This window comes from Pristiophorus japonicus, chromosome 15, assembly GCF_044704955.1.
Source record: "Pristiophorus japonicus isolate sPriJap1 chromosome 15, sPriJap1.hap1, whole genome shotgun sequence".
Lineage (NCBI taxonomy): Eukaryota > Metazoa > Chordata > Chondrichthyes > Pristiophoridae > Pristiophorus > Pristiophorus japonicus.
In genome coordinates, this window is record NC_091991.1 from 3,546,258 (window position 1) to 3,569,126 (window position 22,869).

Below are 22,869 nucleotides of genomic sequence, written 5' to 3' on the forward strand. Positions count from 1 at the left end.
TCTTTTGCTGAGTTATAAAATAAATCTTTCCTTCCAGTCACACCATGCTCAATAACTTCAGGTTTATTTCCATCCCACCCAGCGATCTCGTGCAGTCCCACGTCAGCGGAGAAGCACAGAGAACAGACTTGGCTACACCATGTTGGTCAGACGTACCAGTGTTCCACCAGTCGAAGAGGGTGCCTGTTTGTAATGGTGCAAGATATGCAATGTCACGTTACTGCCCCATTCCCTCTCCCTTCCCTTCCCTTCCCCCCCACCCCCACACACAAAGGTGGAAAACTCCGTGTTGAAAAGATGCTCCCCTGGCTGAGAAGTGGACACATTTCATTGCAAGGAAGTAGCACTTGGATTTCAGAGCCCCAAGATGCTCAACCCGGGTACTATATCTGATTGTGACACCAGTGGTGGTCACATGCTAACGTCATTCTCGCAGGTTCAAGACTGTGAACTAAACAGAAGACACAACAGATAAATCAAAGACAGCCATAAGCACTGAAACTTAATTAACCATGCTTTATTTCCTGTATGATAACCCAAAGTTGCATACAAGCTATTAAAGGAACTTGCATATATGTCATGCATGATTTACAACATATAATGCTAAAATATTGAATTGTACCTATGGAAAATTAATCAAACAGTTCAGAAACTGTCATCTTTTTAATCCGAAGAAATATAAGCAAGACTACAAATTATTGAAAGAAAGCCACTCATTTGGTTAATAAAATAATATTACTGTTTACCTTTACTCCATAATACTTCTGTACAAGAATTAAATTGCTAAACCCGGTCAAACTGGTCTTCTCCCAAATCCTACACATTCTAATGGATTCTTTTTCCCAATCCTGGTCTTTAAAATCCATAATACGGTAACTATGGATAGAGCAGGAACTATTTGTTTCAGTATAAGTTACTTCGATGTCACATGGCAATGCTATCGGATTTTTGAAAAACATATTTTGGTTAGGGTTTATCTGAAATCTATAGTTTGAAAGAAAGGTTTGCAGACAAAAATACTTGTTATAAAAAAAATGCTAAATCTTTAAAAATCAAAGAAGAGTTCCAATTTATCACGTCTAATATATGTATCCCAGTATAATAAACAGAACAGAAGAGAACTCTACATGAGAGAGAGACAATTGATATACACACAGAATGAAGAAGTGATTTGATTTAATTTTAGCATTGCGCTCGAGTGCATTGGTTGAATTGTCCTCTTTCGAAAGTTCTAACCACAATCTTTATTCAACTGTTACTCAATATGTGTACAGCAGGTAGTCGAATCAAATGTATTACTCCAAAAAATAACAATGCTGAAATGTTTTCCCCTGTGAAAGAATAATACCTTGTTGCCTCATTGCACAGCTTTATGTCTTTACTTATCCTACACTTACTGTAACGTAACTTTGTTTTCAGTTATTCTGTCGGTTTTTATTTAACTGGTTGAACATTTAGTAGAAAAGTTATGATTATGTGAAGATATAAGATTTAAGGTGTTAGGTTGCACTATATGGTGTGTTAATAAGTGAACAAATCTAACTTGGAAACCAGAGTCTTCCCAATCAGATGGGTGTAAATCAAAAATCGAGAGTTATGTCCCCAGCCATGCGCAGACATTGTATCATGTCGAAGGGCAAATCAGCTCGAGTGATCCTATTGGCATCCAGACGCAGGTACCTGATCCTGGAGAAATCCTCAGGGCCAGTGACACGGCAGAAGCTACTCAGGGTGAATTCTGTGAAATGAAAATTCAGAGGGTGAGTGACGGCCCGAAAAATACCGATGACACCCGAAAGTCAAAACCTACACGGCCGCGTTGTAAAGGTGTGCAGGATATCTCAGATTTAGGGTTTTACACATTTGGGCCTTATTTAATTTGGGAAATAACATGCAGCATGCTGCTAGGCCTTAAATAGTCCTCCACTTTCTACGATACTGGAGATCAGTTTGAAACACAGAATAATCCGCAAAGGCAGGCATTTAAGAATATCACGAGATTCAGATGGCAGTAATACTAAATCTTGAGAACTTGAGTCCAAGTAACTTTCTACAACAACAACTAGCATTTATCTAGCGCCTTTAACACAGTAAAATGTCCCACGGTGCTTCACAGAAGCGATCAAACAAAATTTAGCTTGGAGCCTCATAAGGAGATATTGGGACAGATGACCAAAAGCTTGGTCAATGCAGTAGGTTTTTTTTGGAGCACCTTAAAGGTGGAGGTAGAGAGGTGGAAAGGTTTCGGGAGAAAATTTCAAAGATTAGGGCCCAGGCAGCTGAAAGCACAGCCGCCAATGGTGGAGCGATGAAAATCGGGAATGGGCAAGAGGCCAGAATTGGAGGAGCGCAGAGATCTTAGCGGGTGAGGAAGTGACAGAGGTAGGAGTATGACTAGAGCACTTCTGCCAGATCCTGTCAAGATCTTATTACTTGTCTTGTGGTGGCAGGGCCTTAAACTAGAACAATTATTATGTTGCCCAATGTACTATGTATTAATCATAAACAGCAAGGTTCAGTGCTGGGACCCCAGCTATTTACAATATACATTAATGATTTAGAAAAAGGAATTGAATATAATATTTCCAAGTTTGCAGATGACATTAAGCTGGGTGGCAGTGTGAGCTGTGAGGAGGACACTAAGAGGCTGCAGGGTGACTTGGACAGGTTAGGTGAGTGGGCAAATGAATGGCAGGTGCAGTATAATCTGGATAAATGTGAGGTTATCCACTTTGGTGGCAAAAACAGGAAGGCAGATTATCTTCTGAATGGTAACAGATTAGTATAAGGGGAGTTGCAACGAGACCTGGGTGTCATGGTACATCAATCACTGAAGGTAGGCATGCAGATACAGCAGGCAGTAAAGAAAGCAAATGGCATGCTGGCCTTCATAGCGAGAGGATTTGAGTATAGGAGCAGGAAGGTCTTACTGCAGTTGTACAGGAACATGGTGAGACCACACCTTGAGTATTGTGCGTGGTTTTGGTCTCCTAATCTGAGGAAGGACGTTCTTGCTATTGAGGGAGTGCAGCGAAGGTTCACCAGACTGATTCCCGGGATGGCAGAACTGACATATGAAGAAAGACTGGATCGACTAGACTTATACTCACTGGAATTTAGAAGGATGAGAGGGGATCTCACAGAAACATATAAAATTCTGACGGGACTGGACAGGTTAGATGCAGGAAGAATGTTCCCGATATTGGGGAAGGTCAGAACCTTTGCAAATCTTTGGAATTCTCTGCCCCAGAGAGCTGTGGAGGCTGGGTCATTGAATATATTTAAGGCGGAGATAGATTTTTGAGCGATAAAGGGAATAAAAAGTTATGGGGAGCGGGCAGGGAAGTGGAGCTGAGTCCATGATCAGATCAGCCATGATCTTATTGAATGGCGGAGCAGGCTCGAGGGGCCGAATGGCCGACTCCTGATCCTATTTCTTATGTTCTTAAATACACCCACTTGCCTTTGAACTCACTTCTGCTCTCTGTATCAGTTGCATTCCGCTGCTACACATTTTTGAAGTCTTTTACTTAAGAACATAATAGGAGCAGGTGTAGGCCATTCGGCCCCTCAAGCCTGCTCAATAAGATCGTGGCTGATCTTCTACTTCAACGCCATCTTCCCGCACTATCCCCATAATCCCTTAATTCCCAAATGTTTCTATATGGGGTGAATCCATTCCCCCCCTCCCCCCCGACTTCCCAGCTCACTCCTAAATTGCTCATTTTTAAACACGGCTTGAGATATCCAAACTCCCTGACCTAGTGAGCACTTTACCTGGAACAACTTCAATCAGGGCTTGAAGACTTCCAAAGAAGAGGTTGCAAAATCCAATAATCTAATGCTGTGATTTCCTCTCAGGGACAGTCCTACCTTTGGCACTGAGGAAAGGCACTCACAGCGAATGCAATTTGGAAAAGTGTCCCATTCATCCTTCCAAAATCTTCCAATTACAGACTTACCCCAAATACACCCCCCCCCCCCAATGTTTATTAGTTTTTATTGGAATTGCGACGTCCAACTTACTTTCGATTTGATTCGCCTGCAGGTAGAGATTTTCCAGGTTTTCGTTAACGACTGGGATGCTCTTCAACTTGTTGAACGCAAGATCCAACTCAAGAAGCGAGGTAATGTTGAAGACTTTGTCGGAAATGCCTTCATCCGTTAGTTTATTGTTTGACATGCGCAGGTGTTGCAGAATGGCCATTTTGCTAAAATAGTCCTTGGGGATGCTGCTGATGCTGTTGTGATCGATGTAGAACGTCATCACGGCGGCTGGAAGATCATCGGGAAGTTTGGTCAATTTATTAGTGCTCAAGTCAAGGTAGGAGAGGGACTTCAGACCACTCATGGCCCCACCAACATCATTCAAGTTGTTGTCGTGGAGCAGAAGTGTGGTCAAGTTTTCAAGGCCCTTTAAGCTGTTGCCAATCTTCGAGATCTTGTTCATCGATAGTTTTAGTTCCACCAATGACTTTGGAAGGGAGCGAACAACATCGGTCAGATTGTTGCCGTTTATGTACAACCTCTGCAGGGTTTTTAGCTTGGAGAATGCATTCTTGCCCACATTGTCGCTAGTAATTTGATTGTTATCGAGGACCAACCACAGGAGACTAGTGGCATTATCAAACACCCCACTGGGAATGCCGGTGAGCTGGTTGTTCTGGAGGTAAAGATACTTGATCTGTGCCGGCACCATTGGGATTGCCTTCAGCTTGCGGTGGTTACAATACATGGCACTAGGGATGTATATGGGGCATTCACATTCCACAGAACAAACTGGATACGTTGGGACCACCAAATTTGCTGGTTCATAATAATATGGTCCGTAGTCATACTGACAAAGTATGTTACTGACCAGCAAAGCGAATATAGGAAGGTGAACGAGCTTCATCTCAGGAATGTATGGTAGTGCTGTATGTAAAGAACATAGAATAAAGCAGGCATGGAATTATTACTCACATCTCAAAGTGACAGTGATATATTTTATTTGTGCACTTGAATTCTCAATATTCAACAAAGTATTTTGGATTTTAAATGCGATACCACAACCAGCATCAAGATTCAGCTGCTTGGTTACAAGGCGAAGGGTTTGCTGAACCAGCTCAAATGCTATCCCTGGATGTCTAGTTCTGGAACTATTAGAGCAGGCCAGGGAGCGGAAGGAGCAGCATGGCAGCATACCCCTCCAGGGAGCAGCACGTGCTGGAGCAGGAGAGCAACGGCAGTGAACAGGGACGTCACCAAGGTCCAGGTCGGTGATTGGGGCATGGGCAGGTACAGCTGGAGCAGCGAGGTCGGGGCGAAGGAGCGGCGAGAGATTGTAGAGGGAGGTGACCGGGGCCCAGGAGAGGCAAGGGCCCAGGGGCAGCACGGGCCCAGCCCACACTGCGATATGTGTGCGCGCTCGGTCCGTGCAGCAGAGCAGGTCTCCAGTCATCCTGGGTAATCCTTGCCACTGGACCAAGACCTCGCTCTGTCGAGCCCGTGTGGTGGCTGGTGTGCAACGGTCACCCCACGTTAAAAAAATCCACACACAGGCATCTTCCACCCTTCAACATAGAGTTCGGGACCTGGAATATTAGGTCCTGCACTGAAACACCTGGAACTTCTTGACATGGAAGCAAGTCATCCTCGATTCGAGGGACTGCCGATGAGGAGTTCTGGAAAGTATTGCGTGATTGAATCAATGATACTGAATACAAAAATGAGTGTGGCAACTGAGAATATAGGATAGGATTCTATGGTTTATCGACTGTCAAGTAGCCACAAAACTAATGAAAGGACAGTCAACTGGGAACGGTAGCATAGTGGTTATGTTACTGGACTCGTAATCCAGGAACCTGGACTAATGACCCAGAGATATGAGTTCAAATCCAGCCATGGCAGCTGGGGAATTTAAATGAGTTAATTAAATAGCTAGTATCAGTAATGGTGACCATGACACCACCGAATTGTTGTAAAAACCCATCTGGTTCAATAATGTCCTTCAGGGAAGGAAATCTGCTGCCTTTACCCGGTCTGGCCTATGTGTGACTCCAGACCCACAGCAATGTGGTTAACTCTGAAATGGCCCTCTGAAATGGCCCAGCGAGATACTCAGTTGTACCAAACCGCTACGACAAAATCAGCACTGTGGGAGCACCTTCACCACACGGACTGCAGTGGCTCAAGAAGGCAGCTCACCACCTCCTTCTCAAGGGACAATTAGGGATGGGCAATAAATGCCGGCCTTGCCAGCAACACCCACATCCCGTGAACAAATAAATAAAAAATAAAAAATTGTGCTGTTGGATAGCTGAGATGGTGAATATTCTGTTACTGACAAAACTCCAATAAAATAGAAAGAACAAACTTGCATTTCTATAGCTTCTTTCACAACTTCAGGACATCCCAAAGCTCCCCACACCCTGAAAACCATCGCATTTGTTCCACACTGTTATGAGTGAAACGAATCAGTTAATTCCCCACTAAGACGAACAGACGGATAAGAGCAGGAGTAAGCCATTCGGCCCCTTACTCATAACATAGTGGGTTGTCCTTAGCACCATTGGCTCAGAACCTGGTGAACCAGGAATTAGGTATTTGGGTGTGGAGGGAAAAAAACAACTGGTTTATGGAAACACACAGATTATAGCAGTGATATTGATTGCGGGATTGATGTTGGCCCCAGGGCTAACTCCCCTGCTCTTCTTTGAAATCGTGCCGTGGGATCTTTTACGTCCACCCGAGAGAGCAGATGGGGCCTCGGTTTAACGTCTCATCCAAAAGACAGTGCAGCACTCCCTCAGCACTGCAGTGCAAGCCTAGTTATTTGTGCTCAAGTGTCTGGAGTGGGACTTGAACCCACAACCTTCTAATTCAGAGTGCTACACTCTGAGCCGTGGCTGACACAGACTGACTTTCTAACAGGTCCCACAGAGAGAGATCAAGAAGTTTCCAGAAATAAATTTCAGTGAGTTGCAACTTTTGGACACAAAAGGAATCAAGTGATAGGGCTGGCAAGTGGAGTGGCGCGAGGGGCTGAATAGCCGACTCCTGCTCCTATTTCTTATGTTCGTATTAGTGGAGAATTAACGGATTCATATCACTGAGTGGTTGCGAGGCACCAGTTATTTTTTGAAACTTAAAAAGCAGACACTGGGCCGAGACTTGCTTCTTAAAATTGATGAGGGGTGATTCTCAATGTGGTCTAGTAGGACAGCTTGAACTATAATCAGCACGAAGCTCGGATTGTCACTGCTATATTAATAATGGCTGGAAAAGCATAAGGAGCAGGCACCTGAATTTCCAAAACTCAACTCCTGCTGTGCCAAGCTCTGAGCCAGGAGTGGAGAAAATGAAAAGTTAGCCCATATTTTGCAAATGAATGTTTGGATTTTTTGTGTTTCTTATTGGTCGAGTTATTTTTGTATATTTAGGCAGAATGCTGGTTTAATTAAGAACATTAAAAACGTAAGAATTAGGAGTCGGCCATTCGGCCCCTCGAGCCTGCTCCGCCATTCAATAAGATCACGGCTGATCTTCGACCTCAACCCCACTTTCCCGCCCGATCCCCATATCCCTCGATTCCCCAAGAGCCCAAAAATCTATCGATCTCAGCCTTGAATATACTCAACGACTGAGCATCCACAGCCCTCTGGGGCAGAGAATTCCAAAGATTCACCACCCTCGAGTGAAGAAATTCCTCCTCATCTCAGTCCTAAATGGCCGACCATTTATCCTGAGACTATGCCCCCCGGTTCTAGACTCCCCAGCCCGGGGGAAACATCCTCCCTGCATCTACCCTCAGAATCTTAAATGTTTCAATGGGATCACCTCTCAAACTTGAGAGTATAGGCCCAATCTACTCAGCAAACCAGGCCAGATTCGATACTGGTCCATTTTCCAATGCCAGCCAAGAGGACATTGAGGATAATGTAGGCTCCTGAACATTCTCCTCCATAGACTGCCATTGGCAGTGCGTGTGCATGACTGCTGGATAGGCCCAGTGTTGAGCTGGACTGCAAAAGGCTTGTGAGGATCATCATCTAAACATGGTTACCTGTACAGTGAGAAACATGAACATGTATATGCTGAAATGATGATATATCTGAAGGGCAATATTCGACACAGTTTTATATAACAAGTAGTGAATTAATTTCATGGTTTAGTCATGATGAAATATTCATGTCAGTTAGTGTCAGCTGTGGCTCAGTGGGCAGCACTCTCGCCTCTGAATCAGAAGGCTATGGGTTCAAGTCCCAATTGGACTTGAGCACAAAATAATCTAGGCTGACACTCCCAGTGCAGTGCTGAGGGAGCGCTGCACTGTCGGAGATGCTGTCTTTCGGATGAGATGTTAAACCGAGGCCCTGTCTGCTCTCTCAGGTGGATGTAGAAGATACCACGGCACTATTGCGAAGAAGAAAAGGCTGAATTCTCCCCGGTGTCCTGGCCAATATTTATCCCTCATTCAACATAACAAAAAACGATTATCTGGTCATTATCGCATTGCTGTTTGTGGGAGCTTGCTGTGCGCAAATTGGCTGCTGCGTTTCCCACATTACGACAGTGACTACACTTCGAAAGTACTTCATTGGCTGTAAAGCGCTTTTAGGCACCCGGTGGTCATGAAAGGCGCTATATAAATCCAAGTCTTTATTTATTTTTTTGTACGTGTGGCTCATAACTATACTGAGTCACCCAGAAATGCCCATCGCCCCTCTCCAACTTATGCTGGATAGGAGCTCTGTTGGGATGGTCTTAGCCCCTGCTCATATTGCTTCCTCCCAGTGTCTGCGTTGAGGTCAGAAAATCATTCGGTGTCAAACTGAATGTAGCAACCTGTGGTACATCACATTGGGTTACAATGACAGTCAATATATATGCAGGATCACAATTAGCATGTTTATGAAATTCCCCGAGAGGGAAAAAAAACTTGTCATTTCAACCGGGACTACAATAGTTGGCCAACAAATTTTACAACAAAACTGATGAGGGTCTGTGTTTGACAAGGAGGCCATTTTTAATGAGTGTTACTGTTCCTTTAGTTCTGTCAGAAGAGCCTTATTTCTCAGTGTCGTACACTCAGAGTTCTTTGTACACCACAGTGTGCCAACACTTCTGGACACCTTCCACTACAAAACATGAACATTTCATAACTCATCGTTTTTTTGTTAACTTGCCAAAATGCCAGCTGGCCATGTTAGACTTTTATCAAAGACGTATGTACATTATTTCAGCAAATCAACATGTATGCCCCGATGAGGATGCTCACAGGTTTGTAAAGCTGTTGAGTTGGGAGTGGCTTAGCTAGTCACGTGATGTTCATAAGATTCAATAAAACCCCAGCCAGTTGGGTTCGGGGGATCCACAATGGGGCAGGTGGTTGTGAGCCTGTTGGATGAACTGGTAATGTGTCGTGTGATTGTTAAACTTTTGCTAATAAACCAACTAGTTCTTAATAGCAATGTGTTGCTATGAATTCTTAAGCAAAGAACCCATGAAGCAAATACATTACAAACACAAAATGAACGTTTTGTTCAGAAGGAGGATTGTTTGATTGTTGTTAGCGATTGATTTGGTGCCATCCATTTTCTTTATTTTTCCCACAACACACCTGGTCCAGCTGTTTGTGTTTCCCATCATGCACTCCTGCCTCATGAAACACAAAAAGTTAGGAAGGCAAATGGAATGTTGGCCTTTATTGCAATGGTGATGGTGTATAAAAGTAGGGAAGTCCTGCTACAATTGGTGGCGAGACCACACCTGGAGTACTGTGTACAGTTTGGGTCTCCTTATTTAAGGCAGTTCAGAGAAGGTTCACTAGGTTGATTCCCGAGGGGTTGTCTTATGAAGAAAAGTTGAGCAGGTTGGGCCTATACTCATTGACGTTTAGAAGACTGAGAGGTGATCGAGGGAGCTTGACAGGGTAGATACAGAAACGATGTTTCCGTTCATGGGGGAATCTAGAACTAGGGGGCATAGTTTCAGAATAAGGTTTTGTCCATTTAAAATCGAGATGAGGAGGAATTTCTTCTCTCAGAGTTGTGAATCTTTGGAATTCTCTACCCCAGAGAGCTGTGGAGGCTGGGTCATTGAATATATTCAAGGCTGAGAAACAGATTTTTGAACGATCGGGGAGTCCAAAGGGTTATGGGGAGCGGGCAGGGAAATGGAGCTGAGACTAAGCTCAGATCAGCTGTGATTTTATTGAATGGCGGAGCAGGCTCGAGGGGCCGAATGGCAGACTCCTGCTCCTATTCCTTATGTTCTCGGAGCTGCGCCTGCGATGAAAACATCCCCTTATGGTCATTGACAGCCTTAGAAAACTGAAAGGCAAGGGGAGAAGAAATGGTACCCCCCGCCCCCCCGCCCGGGATTGGGCAGACTGTTGGCATGATGGAGTTAGGCTGGGGACTGGGAGGGGAGAAAAATAAGGTGGGACACAATTAACGGCAGGTCTCCACCCAGAAGGAGGGGGAGGGGAGTGGGCAGCGGTTACACCTGTCTGCTTGTGGCCTGGTTTAGTAAAAGGGGGGAAACCGGTCTCCATTAGATTGTGGGGATGGGGCGCGGGTGAACATTATGCTCACAGGTTTGTCGAACTGTTGCATTGAGTGGCTTAGCCAGGTTATGTGATGTTCACAAGACTCAATAAAACCCCAGTCAGTTGGGTCTAGGTCATCCACGATGAGGTATGCAGTTGTGAGCCTGGTGGATGAACCGGTAATGTGTAGTGTGATTGTTGAACCTTTGTTAATAAACCAACTAGTTCTTAATAGCAATATGTTGCTATAAATTCTTAAGCAAAAGACCCATGACGCAAATACATTACATCCACCAGAATTGCCACTAGTCTGCCTGCTGTACCCCAGTGCAAGACTCAGGCATGGCGTACCTTCCTTTGGGCGGAAGTTGGACCCGAAAAAGGACAATCCTTGGCCTGGGACACTCAGAAGACATTTAACCTCTGGCCTTCCTGAAAAGGGACCAATATGTCATTTTATTTTATTCTTCTACCAGACCTTCCCCTCCTTGCCCCAGAGTAGGACTAGGCCATTTGGTCCCTCGAGCCTGCTCCCGCAAGATCAAGGTCATGGCTGATCTTCCACCTCAACTCTACCTTGCCGCACTAACCCCATAATTCCTGTAGTACCCAAACATTTATCAATCTCTGTCTTGAATATACTCAACGACTGAGAATCCACAGCCCTCTGGGGTAGAAAATTCCAAAGATTCACAACCCGAGTGAAGAAGTTTCTCCTCATCCGAGTCCTAAATGGCCTACTCCTTATTCTGTGACTGTAACCCCATCTTTTAGATACCCCAGCTGGGGGAAACATTTCCTCAGCATTAACCCTGTCAAGCCCTTTAAGAATTTTCCATGTTTCAAATAGATCACCTCTCATTCTTCTAAACTCCAGGGAACATAGGCCTAGTCTACTCAATCTCACCTCATAGGGCAATCCCCCCATTCCAGGAATCAGTCTAGTGAACTTTCGTTGCACTCCCTCTAAGGCAAGTATATCTTTCCTTAGGTAAGGAGATCAGAACTGTACACAATACTCCAGGTGTGGTCTCACCAGGGCCCTGTATAACTGTAGTAAGACGTCTTTACTCTTATACTCCAATATCTTTGTAGCAAAAGCTGACATACCATTTGCTTTATTGAAGGCTGATAAATCCCCAGGGCCTGATTGGGGTGCATCCCAGAGTATTTAAGGAAGTGGCCCTAGAAATAGTGGATGCATCGGTGATCATTTTCCAACAGTCTATTGACTCTGGATCAGTCCCTATGGACTGAGGGTAGCTAATGTAACACCACTTTTTAAAAAGGGAGGGAGAGAGAAAACAGGTAATTATAGACCGGTTAGCCTGACATGAGTAGTGGGGAAAATGTTGGAATCAATTATTAAGGATGAAATAGCAGCGCATTTGTAAAGCAGTGACAGGATTGGTCCAAGTCAGCATGGATTTATGAAAGGGAAATCATGCTTGACAAATCTTCTGGAATTTTTTGAGGATGTAACTAGTAGAGTGGACAAGGGAGAACCAGTGAATGTGGTGTATTTGGACTTTCAAAAGGCTTTTGACAAGATCCCACACAAAATCAAAGCACATGGTATTGGGGGGTAATATACTGATGTGGATAGAGAATTGGTTGGCAGACAGGAATCAGAGAGTCAGGATAAACGGGTCCTTTTCAGAGTGGCACGCAGTGACTAATGGAGTGCCGCAGGGCTCAGTGCTGGGACCCCAGCTCTTTACAATATACATCAATGATTTAGATGAAGGAATTGGGTGTAATATCTCCAAGTTTGCAGATGACACTAAACTGGGTGGCGGTGTGAGCTGTGAGGGGGACACTAAGAGGCTGCAGGGTGACTTGGACAAGTTAGGCGAGTGGGCGAAAACATGGCAGATGCAGTATAACGTGGATAAATGTGAGGTTATCCACTTTGGGGCAAAAACACGAAGGCAGAATATTATCTGAATGGTGGCAGATTAGGAAAAGGGGAGGTGCAACGAGACCTGGGTGTTATGGTTCATCAGTCATTGAAAGTTGGCATACAGGTACAGCAGGCGGTGAAGAACGCAAATGGCATGTTGGCCTTCATAGCTAGGGGATTTGAATATAGGAGCAGGGAGATCTTACTGCAGTTGTACAGGGCCTTGGTGAGGCCTCACCTGGAATATTGTGTTCAGTTTTGGTCTCCTAACCTGAGGAAGGACGTTCTTGTTATTGAGGGTGTACAGCGAAGGTTCACCAGATTGATTCCTGGGATGGCTGGACTGACATATGAGGAGAGACTGGATCAACTGGGCCTTTATACATTGGAGTTTAGAAGGATGAGAGGGTATCTCATTAGAAACATAAGATTCTGACGGGATGGGACAGGTTAGATGCGGGTAGAATGTTCCCGATGTTGGGGAAGTCCAGAACCAGGGGACACAGTCTTAGGATAAGGGGTAGGCCATTTAGGACTGAGATGAGGAGAAACTTCTTCACTCAGAGTTGTGAACCTGTGGAATTCCCTGCCGCAGAGAGTTGTTGAATATATCCAATGAACTGACATCAAGAGGGAGTTAGATATGGCCCTTACGGCTAAAAGGATCAAGGGTATGGAGAGAAAGCAGGAAAGGGGTACTGAGGGAATGATCAGCCATGATCTTATTGAATGGTGGTGCAGGCTCGAAGGGCCAAATGGCCTACTCCTGCACCTATTTTCTATGTTTCTATATAATTGCTTGCTGTATCTGCACATTAGCTTTCTGTGATTCATTTACAAGGACATCCAGGTCCCTCAGAATGCAAACTAGGGATATGTAGGGATTGGGAGGAGCGGGAAATGGGGCGGGGCTCATTCGATAAATTTTTTTACGGCAAGGGTAAAGAAAGAAAGACTTGCATTTATATAGCACCTTTCACGATCACCAGTGCGCTTTACAGCCAATGAAGTACTTTCGGAGTGTAGTCGTTGTTGTAATGTGGGAAACGAGGGACATGGATCAAAGGCCGGCAAATGGATTGGGGTGTACATCTGCCAAGATCTAATTGAATGGCAGAGTTGGGAGTGACTGAATGGCCTCTTCCTGTTCCTATGTGCCCAAGAGCCACCATTATGCAAATTCCCTGACCTTGGGAGCTCCGCTGGGTCAAACACTCGGGTCACCAGCAGGAATCATATCCCACTCTGCCATGGTTACAGCGGCAAAGTCTTTACACAGAGGATGTCAAACACTATCACAAATGGTTGCTGAAGCAAATTCTGCCAATTATTTCTTAAAGACAAAGGGGGGAGGGGTTATTAAAAGGGTGTGTGGAGTGAAGAGGAGAGTGGGATCAGACTAGGAGGCCCATGAGCAGCAGAACACTGCTACTGGCATAAGAACATAAGAGCAGGAGTCGGCCATTCGGCCCCTCGAGCCTGCTCTGCCATTCAATAAGATCATGGCTGATCTTTGATCTTAACTCCACTTTCCTGCACTGTCCCCATATCCCTTGATTCCCTTAGTTCCCAAAGATTTGAAGACACGATGAGCAAAACGGCCTGCTTCTGTTATGGTGTTTCCACGGTGGACAAATTAACTAACCTCTCACCCCTCCCAATGAGTAAAACTCAAAAGTGTCCCCAAACCACTAATCACCCAGTTGGTGCTTTAAGTAGCTGTAAATTAATGTTCTTCTGCAGAATTGACCATCATTGGCTCAGAGAAAATGACCCCACACCAAGTAAATAAGGCATCACTTATTTGCAAACAGCACCGAGACAATCTGCTGTCAAGAAACGACAAAATTGCATAAATGTTGAGCGTTCCAGCCTTGGCTGCGAAACCCCTCCCCACATCCCAGAGTGAAGACTGAAACAAAAAGATGTCTTTGAATAAGGGTTCCCCACCTCAGTAAGTGGTGCCTTATTTACTTGGTGTGGGGTCATTTTCTCTGAGCCAATGATGGTCAATTCTGCAGGAGAACATTAATTTACAGCTACTTAAAGCACCAACTGGGTGATTAGTGGTTTGGGGAACACACTTGAGTTTTACTCATTGGGAGGGGTGAGCGGTTGTGATTATTGGAACATGTCTGGTAGACAAAGTTCAGACTGGCCAACAGTAAAAAGCTTCATTTTAAATCCTCCGTGTCCTTTCGCTTCATTTGCACTCCATGAACTTTGAAGTAAATTGTTGACGTTCGGCGGAGGAATTACATTTCTATTGCAAACGGGCAAGTGAATAGTGAAGGAAAGCCCACTCCCTCCCGCAGACCACTCTCTGATCAGAGCTCCTTAAAAGCAAGTTTCTACTGAGAGCAGTTCCCATGAATTTGACCAGACCCCAATGGTCAGAGATTGAAGTCCTCAAAGGCAATTCTGACAAAACACAACTCTGGCATTCTGCGCCTCAACTTTCATCATAATTAGCAACAGATGACTTCAGCTTTAGTCTCGAGCCAAGAACGTTATGCACTTGTAGAACTAATCGTTCAACGAATAGAGATCACAATAAACCCAGAGCACGAGCTGGTCAGACAACTAACATTCCACAGAACACAGCAACCTGCATTACCTCTTGTGTTTCCTATCAGACTCAGACTGTTAAACAGAATCTTTTGAACATGAATCTGGCTTACTTTGAATGAATAGAGCAGATATCCATCCACTGGAATGTACAGACCAGGGCTCTGTTTTACTTTTGTCTCCATTTAGTTTGGCTAATAAAATTATACTGTTATCCTACACTGTCGGGAGATTATTTCTGCATTAAATCTAATGTGTCTTCCGACAATGATAGTTGCTTCTCTAGCCGATATCATTGACTTGCATAGTTCATTGTAGACAGCGCGGTGCGGCAAGCAGTTAAGTTCTTGCTTTATGAGTTGATGCTCTGTGTCTGGTCTACTTGCAATAATAGCTGAAGCTCTAATGTATCTTGATCATAAACATACGACGGTCTTTACACATCTTGTAATAGACTATAGATTTACCATGTTCAACATTATCCACCAGACTACAAAAAAAATGTACACAAGCACACAGTATATTCTCAAATTTGTGAATACACTTATCGATTGTGATCCTACATATATTAGCTGCAATGTATGTATTACTATATTGTCTTTCAAGGGTTAAAAAGCAATGTTCCAACTACTTTCTACACAAGAACATTTTCTGAAGGTAGTTTTGGAAAGAAAGAAACGACAAGCAGATTACCTCCGCATACTTTTACAAGTCACTGAAGCTGCAATATGTTAAGCTAAAAGCGGAAAGCCATGCGCCTACCTTTTGCTTGACGCCTTGTGTTTCTTAATTCCAAAGAATGAACAACATAAGAAAAGAAAAAGAGGACAAGATTCAAATATTAAGTGCTGTGTACTGGTCTCTGGAGAAAGAGGAGGCTGCCAGACTTCTGTAGCACAGCACTGACAGCAACAGTGGGAGAGGGAGACACCCCTCCACTATAAGGCTGCTGTGTCATCACTCTGGGTTAGGGCTGGCCTGGAATGCTAAATAACACTGAACATGGAGTCAGTAACTACATGCAGGTGGAGGGCTGCAGCTACGATGCAGATAAGACCCTTCTGCGCGAGGTGGGCGCTGGAGGGACTGGAGTGCATCATCACCCCCCCCGGCAACCACATTTTAATTTGACCATTTAATTTTAAAGTTTAATTTGTTTAATTTGCCGGTTTTATTGCCCCCTTCCTTTAGCCAGGGGCACTTGTATAATTTGTGTGTTGGTGCCCTCAAAAATAAACCCAAAAAAGGGGGCACTGGAAAAAAATTTATTTTGGAGTGGGCATTTGTTTAAAGTGCACAATTAAAATAGTTGAACTGGTAATGTGTAGTGTGATTGTTAAACCTTTGTTAGTGCTGCTACAACTACAGTGAGAGTGAGAGTGAACCCAGGACCCTGTGAGAGGAGGAGGAAGAGAAGCTGTAGATAAGACCATGGGACAAGAAGGATTTTTTTTAAACTGCTATTTGCATATTGTCATATCAGCAAGCTTCCCATTTTGATTCAATTACTTTTTTGGGAAAAGTACAACTAATGGTGCATGCCAATAGCTCGAGAGTGACTTCAAAGGACCGCTGGGTCTTTGAAGAATATTTGCTTAACACTCGACTAAAGATGCAATGCTTTCCATGTGTACTTATTTCCCCAGAGAAAATGTGTTGGAAAAGAGCGAGGTTGTAAAGAGCGTTAAACGCAGCCGAGCCCTGAGCTGAAATGCTGTACAAGGGTTTGTGTTTAAGTTACACTACCCCTTGAACTCGTAACACAGCGTGGCCAGGACCCAAATCCCGCTGCCAAGAACGTAACAGAATTATTCTGCTCAAAGCTTGAAGGAAGGAGAGCAGAGGTCGAAGTATTTGCAACTGAAATAGATATCGATCAGGGTCAGTTTACGTTGCAATTTCTGCGGGACATTCAAAGAGCAAAATAAGTCCTCTCTGCTCCTCATTCTGCTCCAGCCTCTTTTAATTACACGTCAGCTGTCAAATAGTCTGCAATACCTCAAGCCTGGGGTGAGGTCTGGTTCTTATTTTGCGGCGAGAGCTGAAGTATTCATCCTCATTCTGCAGCAATAGACCTCACAAGGCTTAAGAGTGCAAGGACAAAATACACTTGCAATCAATGCTAATCACAGACTGAAACTTGGTGGTGGTGAGCATTTACCCAAATCAGGCCAGTTAGCAGTTGTGTGGGCGTTTGTGTCGAGTAGAAGGGAATGATATGACCGAAGAAGTCATACAAAGTCTGTGTCAGTTTAGAGGGAAAGCAGGTTGGGGCCGAATGAAAGTAGGGTTAATGTTTCTGGTCAATGACCACAATCTTCTGAGGAAGAGAGAAGAAAGACTTACATTTATATAGCGCCTTTCACGACCACCGGACATCTCAAAGCGCAGTACAGCCAATTAAGTACTTTTGGAGTGTAGTCACTGTTGTAATGTGGGAAATGCAGCAGCCAATTTGCACACAGCAAGCTCCCACACACAGCAATGTGATAATGCCCATCCTCAGAATCTTATACATGTCAATAAGATCACCTCTACATCTTCTAAACTCCAATGAGTAGAGGCCCAACCTTCTCAACCTTTCTTCATAGGACAAGCCCAACATCTCAGGAATCAACCTCATGAAGCTTCTCTGAACTGCCTCCAATGCAAGTATATCCCTCCTTAAGTAAGGAGACCAAAACTGTACACAGTACTCCAGGTGTGGTCTTACCTCTGTACAGTTGTAGCAGGACTTCCCTACTTTTATACTCTATCCCCCTTGCAATAAAGGCCAACATTCCATTTGCCTTCTGTAATATATAGCTCCATCTAATGAACTACTGCTCCACCTAGTGGACTACTGTGGTAATGCAGCCATTGCTGTTTACAAGAATAAAAAGCTCAGGTCACCTGAAAAGTTCCTGTGTTAAGTGCTCGTGTGTTGTGATGTCGTAAAGAATATAGCACATTGGCGATGTAGGATCGTATTTCTGGATACTCTAGCTGAAATTATTGTTGGTGAATGATTCAGCCAACCAACAGAGACTTTGAGGGCTCCTTTGTTTTGAATAACAGCTAAAAATCTAAAGTAAATTACAGGCACACTTGGCTGGACTGAAGAGTCCAGATGGCTGGGAAGAATAGGGCGCTTGGATGCATTTCAATGTGACCATGAGACTTTCGGAGCGTATGTGGAGTGGCTAAAAATGTTTTTCACCACAAATTGTATCATTGAAGTTCCTGATGATGAAAACCGTAATCAGTAATCCCGAGAATTTCGTACCATTTCCAGTCGTCAGACAACCGAGGTGAATTGCCTGCAGGTTAAAGGTAGAAAGCAGTTGGGCCCCAAGGCCTCAGCACCTGGCCAAGGGAGCAGAGCACTGAAGCCATGCTATCATTGTCTGCGACAACACATTGCTCAAAGTTGATCATATGTGAAGGCAGAGTGTTTCTTCTGCAGGAAAACTGGGCATCTTGCGAAGGTATGCCGACTGAAGAGTAAACCAACTTTCAAGGTTATAAGTAGAAATCCCCAGATACTACATAGCATGGAAGAAAAGCAACAGGATGAAGAGTACACATAATCAGGAGCACGAGGGCATCTAACAGCGATTTGACAAGTATCGCCATCCAAGGACATATTACAGGAACCAGGATACCCATGGAAATCGACACTGGTGTATCCGTGAGTGCAGTACCGGAATCGCTATATCTCGACAAATTGCGTGATTTCCCATTGGAGAAATCCAAGGTAGAGCTGCGAGGCTACTCAGGAGAGCAAATTCCTGTGGTAGGTCGTATCACCGTACCAGTGAAATACAAGGATCAATTTCAGAGCTTGCCTCTCTTAGTAGTGGCAGGAGACAAGCCTGCCTTACTAGGTAGAAATTGGTTGGGATCACTGAAACTAGATTGGAGTGAGATTTTTTGTGTTGAAATGAGATTTGCATTGAATGATGATGTCATCAAGAATTATCCAAAAGTGTTCTGCGAAACGGGCAGTCCGATCCAAGGCTTCAAGGCAAGTGTCAGGGTACAGAAGGACGCTAGATCGGTTTACTGCAAGTCACGTTCCATACCATATGCACTCAAGGAGAAAGTTGAGCAAGAACTCAAAAGACAAGAGACTGAGAACTTTATCTCCAAAATAGATCTATGTAATTGGTCTACATCCATTGTTGTTGTACTTAAGTCCGATGGTAAGTTAAGGTTATGTGGTGTTTATAAAGTAACCGCAAACCAGGTTCTAGAGGGTAATCTACCCAATCCATTTCCAAATGTAGAATATTTGTTTACAACACTGACAGGTGGTCAGATCTTCTCAAAGTTCTTACAAATGCCTACTTACAACTGGAGCTAGATGAGGAATCCAAGTCCTGCTTGACTATAAATCCTCATCTAGACCTATATCAATTTAATAGGCTACTATTTGGAGTGTCTTCCATCCCCACCATATTCCAAGGGGTGATGAACCAAATTTTGCAAAGCATTGAAGGGATAGTATGCTATTTAGATGACATACTAATTTCAGCATCAAACAGGCAAATCCATAATAACGTATTGAATGAAGCGCTGAAATGGCTAGAGAAGCACAAAGTATGAGTGACTGCTCACAAGTGTAAGTTATTTCAAAACTCAGTGGAGTACTTAGGGCACAGAGTAGACAAGGACGGTTTGCATCCAACCAAGGGGAAGCTGGATGCAATCAGAAATACACCCACTCCCAGGAATGTCACTGAAATTCGATCATTTTTGGGTCTTTTGAACTATTATGGGAAGTTCCTACCAAATTTGGCTACAGTGTTACATCCACTGAATGAGCTGTTGAAAAAACAGGTCCATTGAAAGTAGTCAGAAGAATGCGATACAGCATTCATGGAGTGTAAAAGCCAGTTGGTAGAGGGCATCATGTTAGTTCACTATGACGTATCTAAGGAGATCAAGCTAGCATGTGACACCTCCATATGGAGTTGGGGCAGTGATCTCTCATGTACTACATAGTGGGGTAGTGGGGAGGAGAGACCAATTGCTTTTGCTTCACGCACTCTCAGTGCCAGTGAGTGTAATTATGCGCAAATCGAAATGGAAGCTTTGGCATTAATTTTTGGGGTCAAGAAGTTCCACAAATACTTGCATGGTTGTAAGTTTACCATCGCTACGTACCATAAGCCCCTGACAGCAATCCTCCATCCAAAGCCCCATGTTCCAACCTTAGCTACAGCCCGAATGCAGAGATGGGCTTTTATTTTGTCAGCATATACGTATGACATTGAGTACAGATGATCAGCTGATCACAGTAATATTGATGCTATATCTAGATTGCCATCCCCATCGCAAGTTACACCCAATTGGGAAGAAGTGTTCTATTTTTCATATATTGGTGAATTGTCAGTCACAGTTGAAGAGACTGGTAGAGCAACCAAACATGACCTAGTTATGTCAAAGGTGTATGATTACATAACAAATGGCTGGCCAAACCATGTCTTCATCCATACTTCGTTCATTGGAATGAATTATCAGTGGATAAAGATTGTATCATGTGGGGTGCAAGAGTGGTTATACCAAGTAAATTCAGGTCCAAATTATTAGGAGATCTTCATGACCAGCACGTGGGAATGTGCTTGACCAAGAGATTTGCACGCAGTTACTTATGATGCCCAGGTCTCGATAAAAATATAGAGTACATTGTTAGTGTACACATGTCAATTGGTAAGCAAGAAACCACCATCAGTACCATTACAGCCATGGAATGGCCTCCCAGGCAAAGGTTACATATAGATTTTGCTGAGCTAGAAGGAAAACAATTGTTCATTGAGATTGATAGCCATTCAAAGTGGGTAGAGGTATTTCCGATGCGGAAAATAACAACAGGTAAAACACTAGACAATTTACGAAGATTATTTTCTTTATATGGCCTCCCAGAAGAAATTGTGTCTGATAATGGGCCATAATTTTGTTTGGAAGAAATTGCACAGTTCACGAGCAAAAATGGTGTAAAACATACCAAAGTTCCACCGTACCACACTGCTTCAAATGTTACAGCAGAGCGCACAGTACAAGTTGTAAATCGTGCTCTCATCAAGCAAATGTTGGATCCAAATCCAAAGAAACGACAGTTTTCATTGGACCACAAATTGGCAAATTTTCTAATTACTCTTCATACAACTACTGTTAGTACACCAGCAGAGTTGTTTCTCAAACGACAGCCACGAACCATATTTTACCTACAGATGTGGAAGGTGTTGAAAGTTGGAATAATTCGATTATTTCCAACTCATCAGATAGTCTTATTACAAGTACAGTACCAGTAGCATATCCTATATCAAATGTATTAAAAACAAGTCCAAGAGAAAGTCAGAATTTAAGTCTGAGTCCGAGTCAGGCAGACAACAGTCTGAAGTTGAAGAGAGTTCAAATGTAGATCAACGGTATCCCTTGGAGACAAATTCTCCTCAGGATCAGCCTAGAATGAGTCTAAGTTTGGAAAGTTCTGTTCAAGAGCAAAAGTATCCTCTTCGAAACAGAAAACGTGTGGTTAAGTTTGATTTGTAAATATAGTAAAATAAGTCCATATCTTTTGTTGTGTATACCATGCAAGTTATGCATGATGATTGTTCTAATTACTTCTTCATTAAGGAGGGAGAAGTGCAATATATAGCTCCATCTAGTGGACTACTGCTCCACCTAGTGGATGACTGTGGTAATGCAGCCATTGCTGTTTACAGGAATAAAAAGGTCAGGTCACCTGACAAGTTCCTGTGTTTAGAGCCATCTTCTAAATTCTTTTGTGTTGTGATGTCGTAAAGAATATACCACACCTTCCTAAATACTTGCTGTACCTGCATGCTATCTTTTTGTGTGTCATGTACAAGGACCTCCAGATCCCTCTGTACCACTACATTTTGTAATCTCTCCCCATTTAAATGATAATTTGCTTTTTTATTTTTCCTACCAAAGTAGATAACCTTACATTTTCCCACATTGTACTCCATCTGCCAAATTTTTACCCATTCACTTAACCGATCTATATCCCTTTGAAGATTCTTTGCATCCTCCTCACAACTTGCTTTCCCACCTATCTTTGTATCATCAGCAAATTTGGTGACATTACAGTCAGTCCCTTCATCCAAGTCATTAATATAAATTGTAAATAGTTGAGGCCCCAGCACTGATCCCTGTGGCACCCCATTAGTTACAGTTTGCCAACCTGAAAATGACCCATTTATCTTGACTCTCTGCTTTCTGTTAGTTAGCCAATCCTCTAGCCACGCAAATATATTAACCCCAACCCCATGAGCTCTTTCCTTGTGCATTAATATATTGATTACACGATTACCCCATGGAGTACAAATGCAGGGAGGTCCTGCTGCAACTGTACAGGGTATTGGTGAGGCTGCACCTGGAGTACTGCGTGCAGTTTTGATCACCTTACTTAAGGAAGGATATACTAGCCTTGGAGGGGGTACAGAGACGATTCACTAGGCTGATTCTGGAGATGAGGGGGTTAGCTTATGATGATAGATTGAGTAGACTGGGTCTTTACTCGTTGGAGTTCAGAAGGATGAGGGTTGATCTTATAGAAACATTCAAAATAATGAAAGGGATAGACAAGATAGAGGCAGAGAGGTTGTTTCCACTGGCCGCAGAGACTAGAACTCGGGGGCACAGCCTCAAAATACGGGGGAGCCAATTTAAAACTGAGTTGAGAAGGAATTTCTTCTCCCAGAGGGTTGTGAATCTGTGGAATTCTCTGCCCAAGGAAGCAGTTGAGGCTAGCTCATTGAATGTATTCAAATCATAGATAGATAGATTTTTAACCAATAAGGGAATTAAGGGTTATGGGGAGCGGGCGGGTAAGTGGAGCTGAGTCCACGGCCAGATC

The 22,869-nt window shown here is 43.7% G+C and overlaps 1 protein-coding gene across 1 annotated transcript; it reads right to left on the reverse strand.

Moving 5' to 3' along the window:
- Positions 1-289: 289 nt before the first annotated feature.
- lum (lumican) lies at positions 290-15,931 on the reverse strand. Its single transcript, XM_070901525.1, has 3 exons — positions 15,765-15,931; positions 4,027-4,914; positions 290-1,738 (listed from the first exon to the last, which is right to left on the reverse strand). Exons 2-3 carry the CDS (start codon positions 4,892-4,894, stop codon positions 1,581-1,583), a joined length of 1,026 nt encoding a protein of 341 aa, XP_070757626.1. The 5' UTR covers positions 4,895-4,914; positions 15,765-15,931; the 3' UTR covers positions 290-1,580.
- Between the last annotated feature and the right edge of the window lie 6,938 nt (positions 15,932-22,869).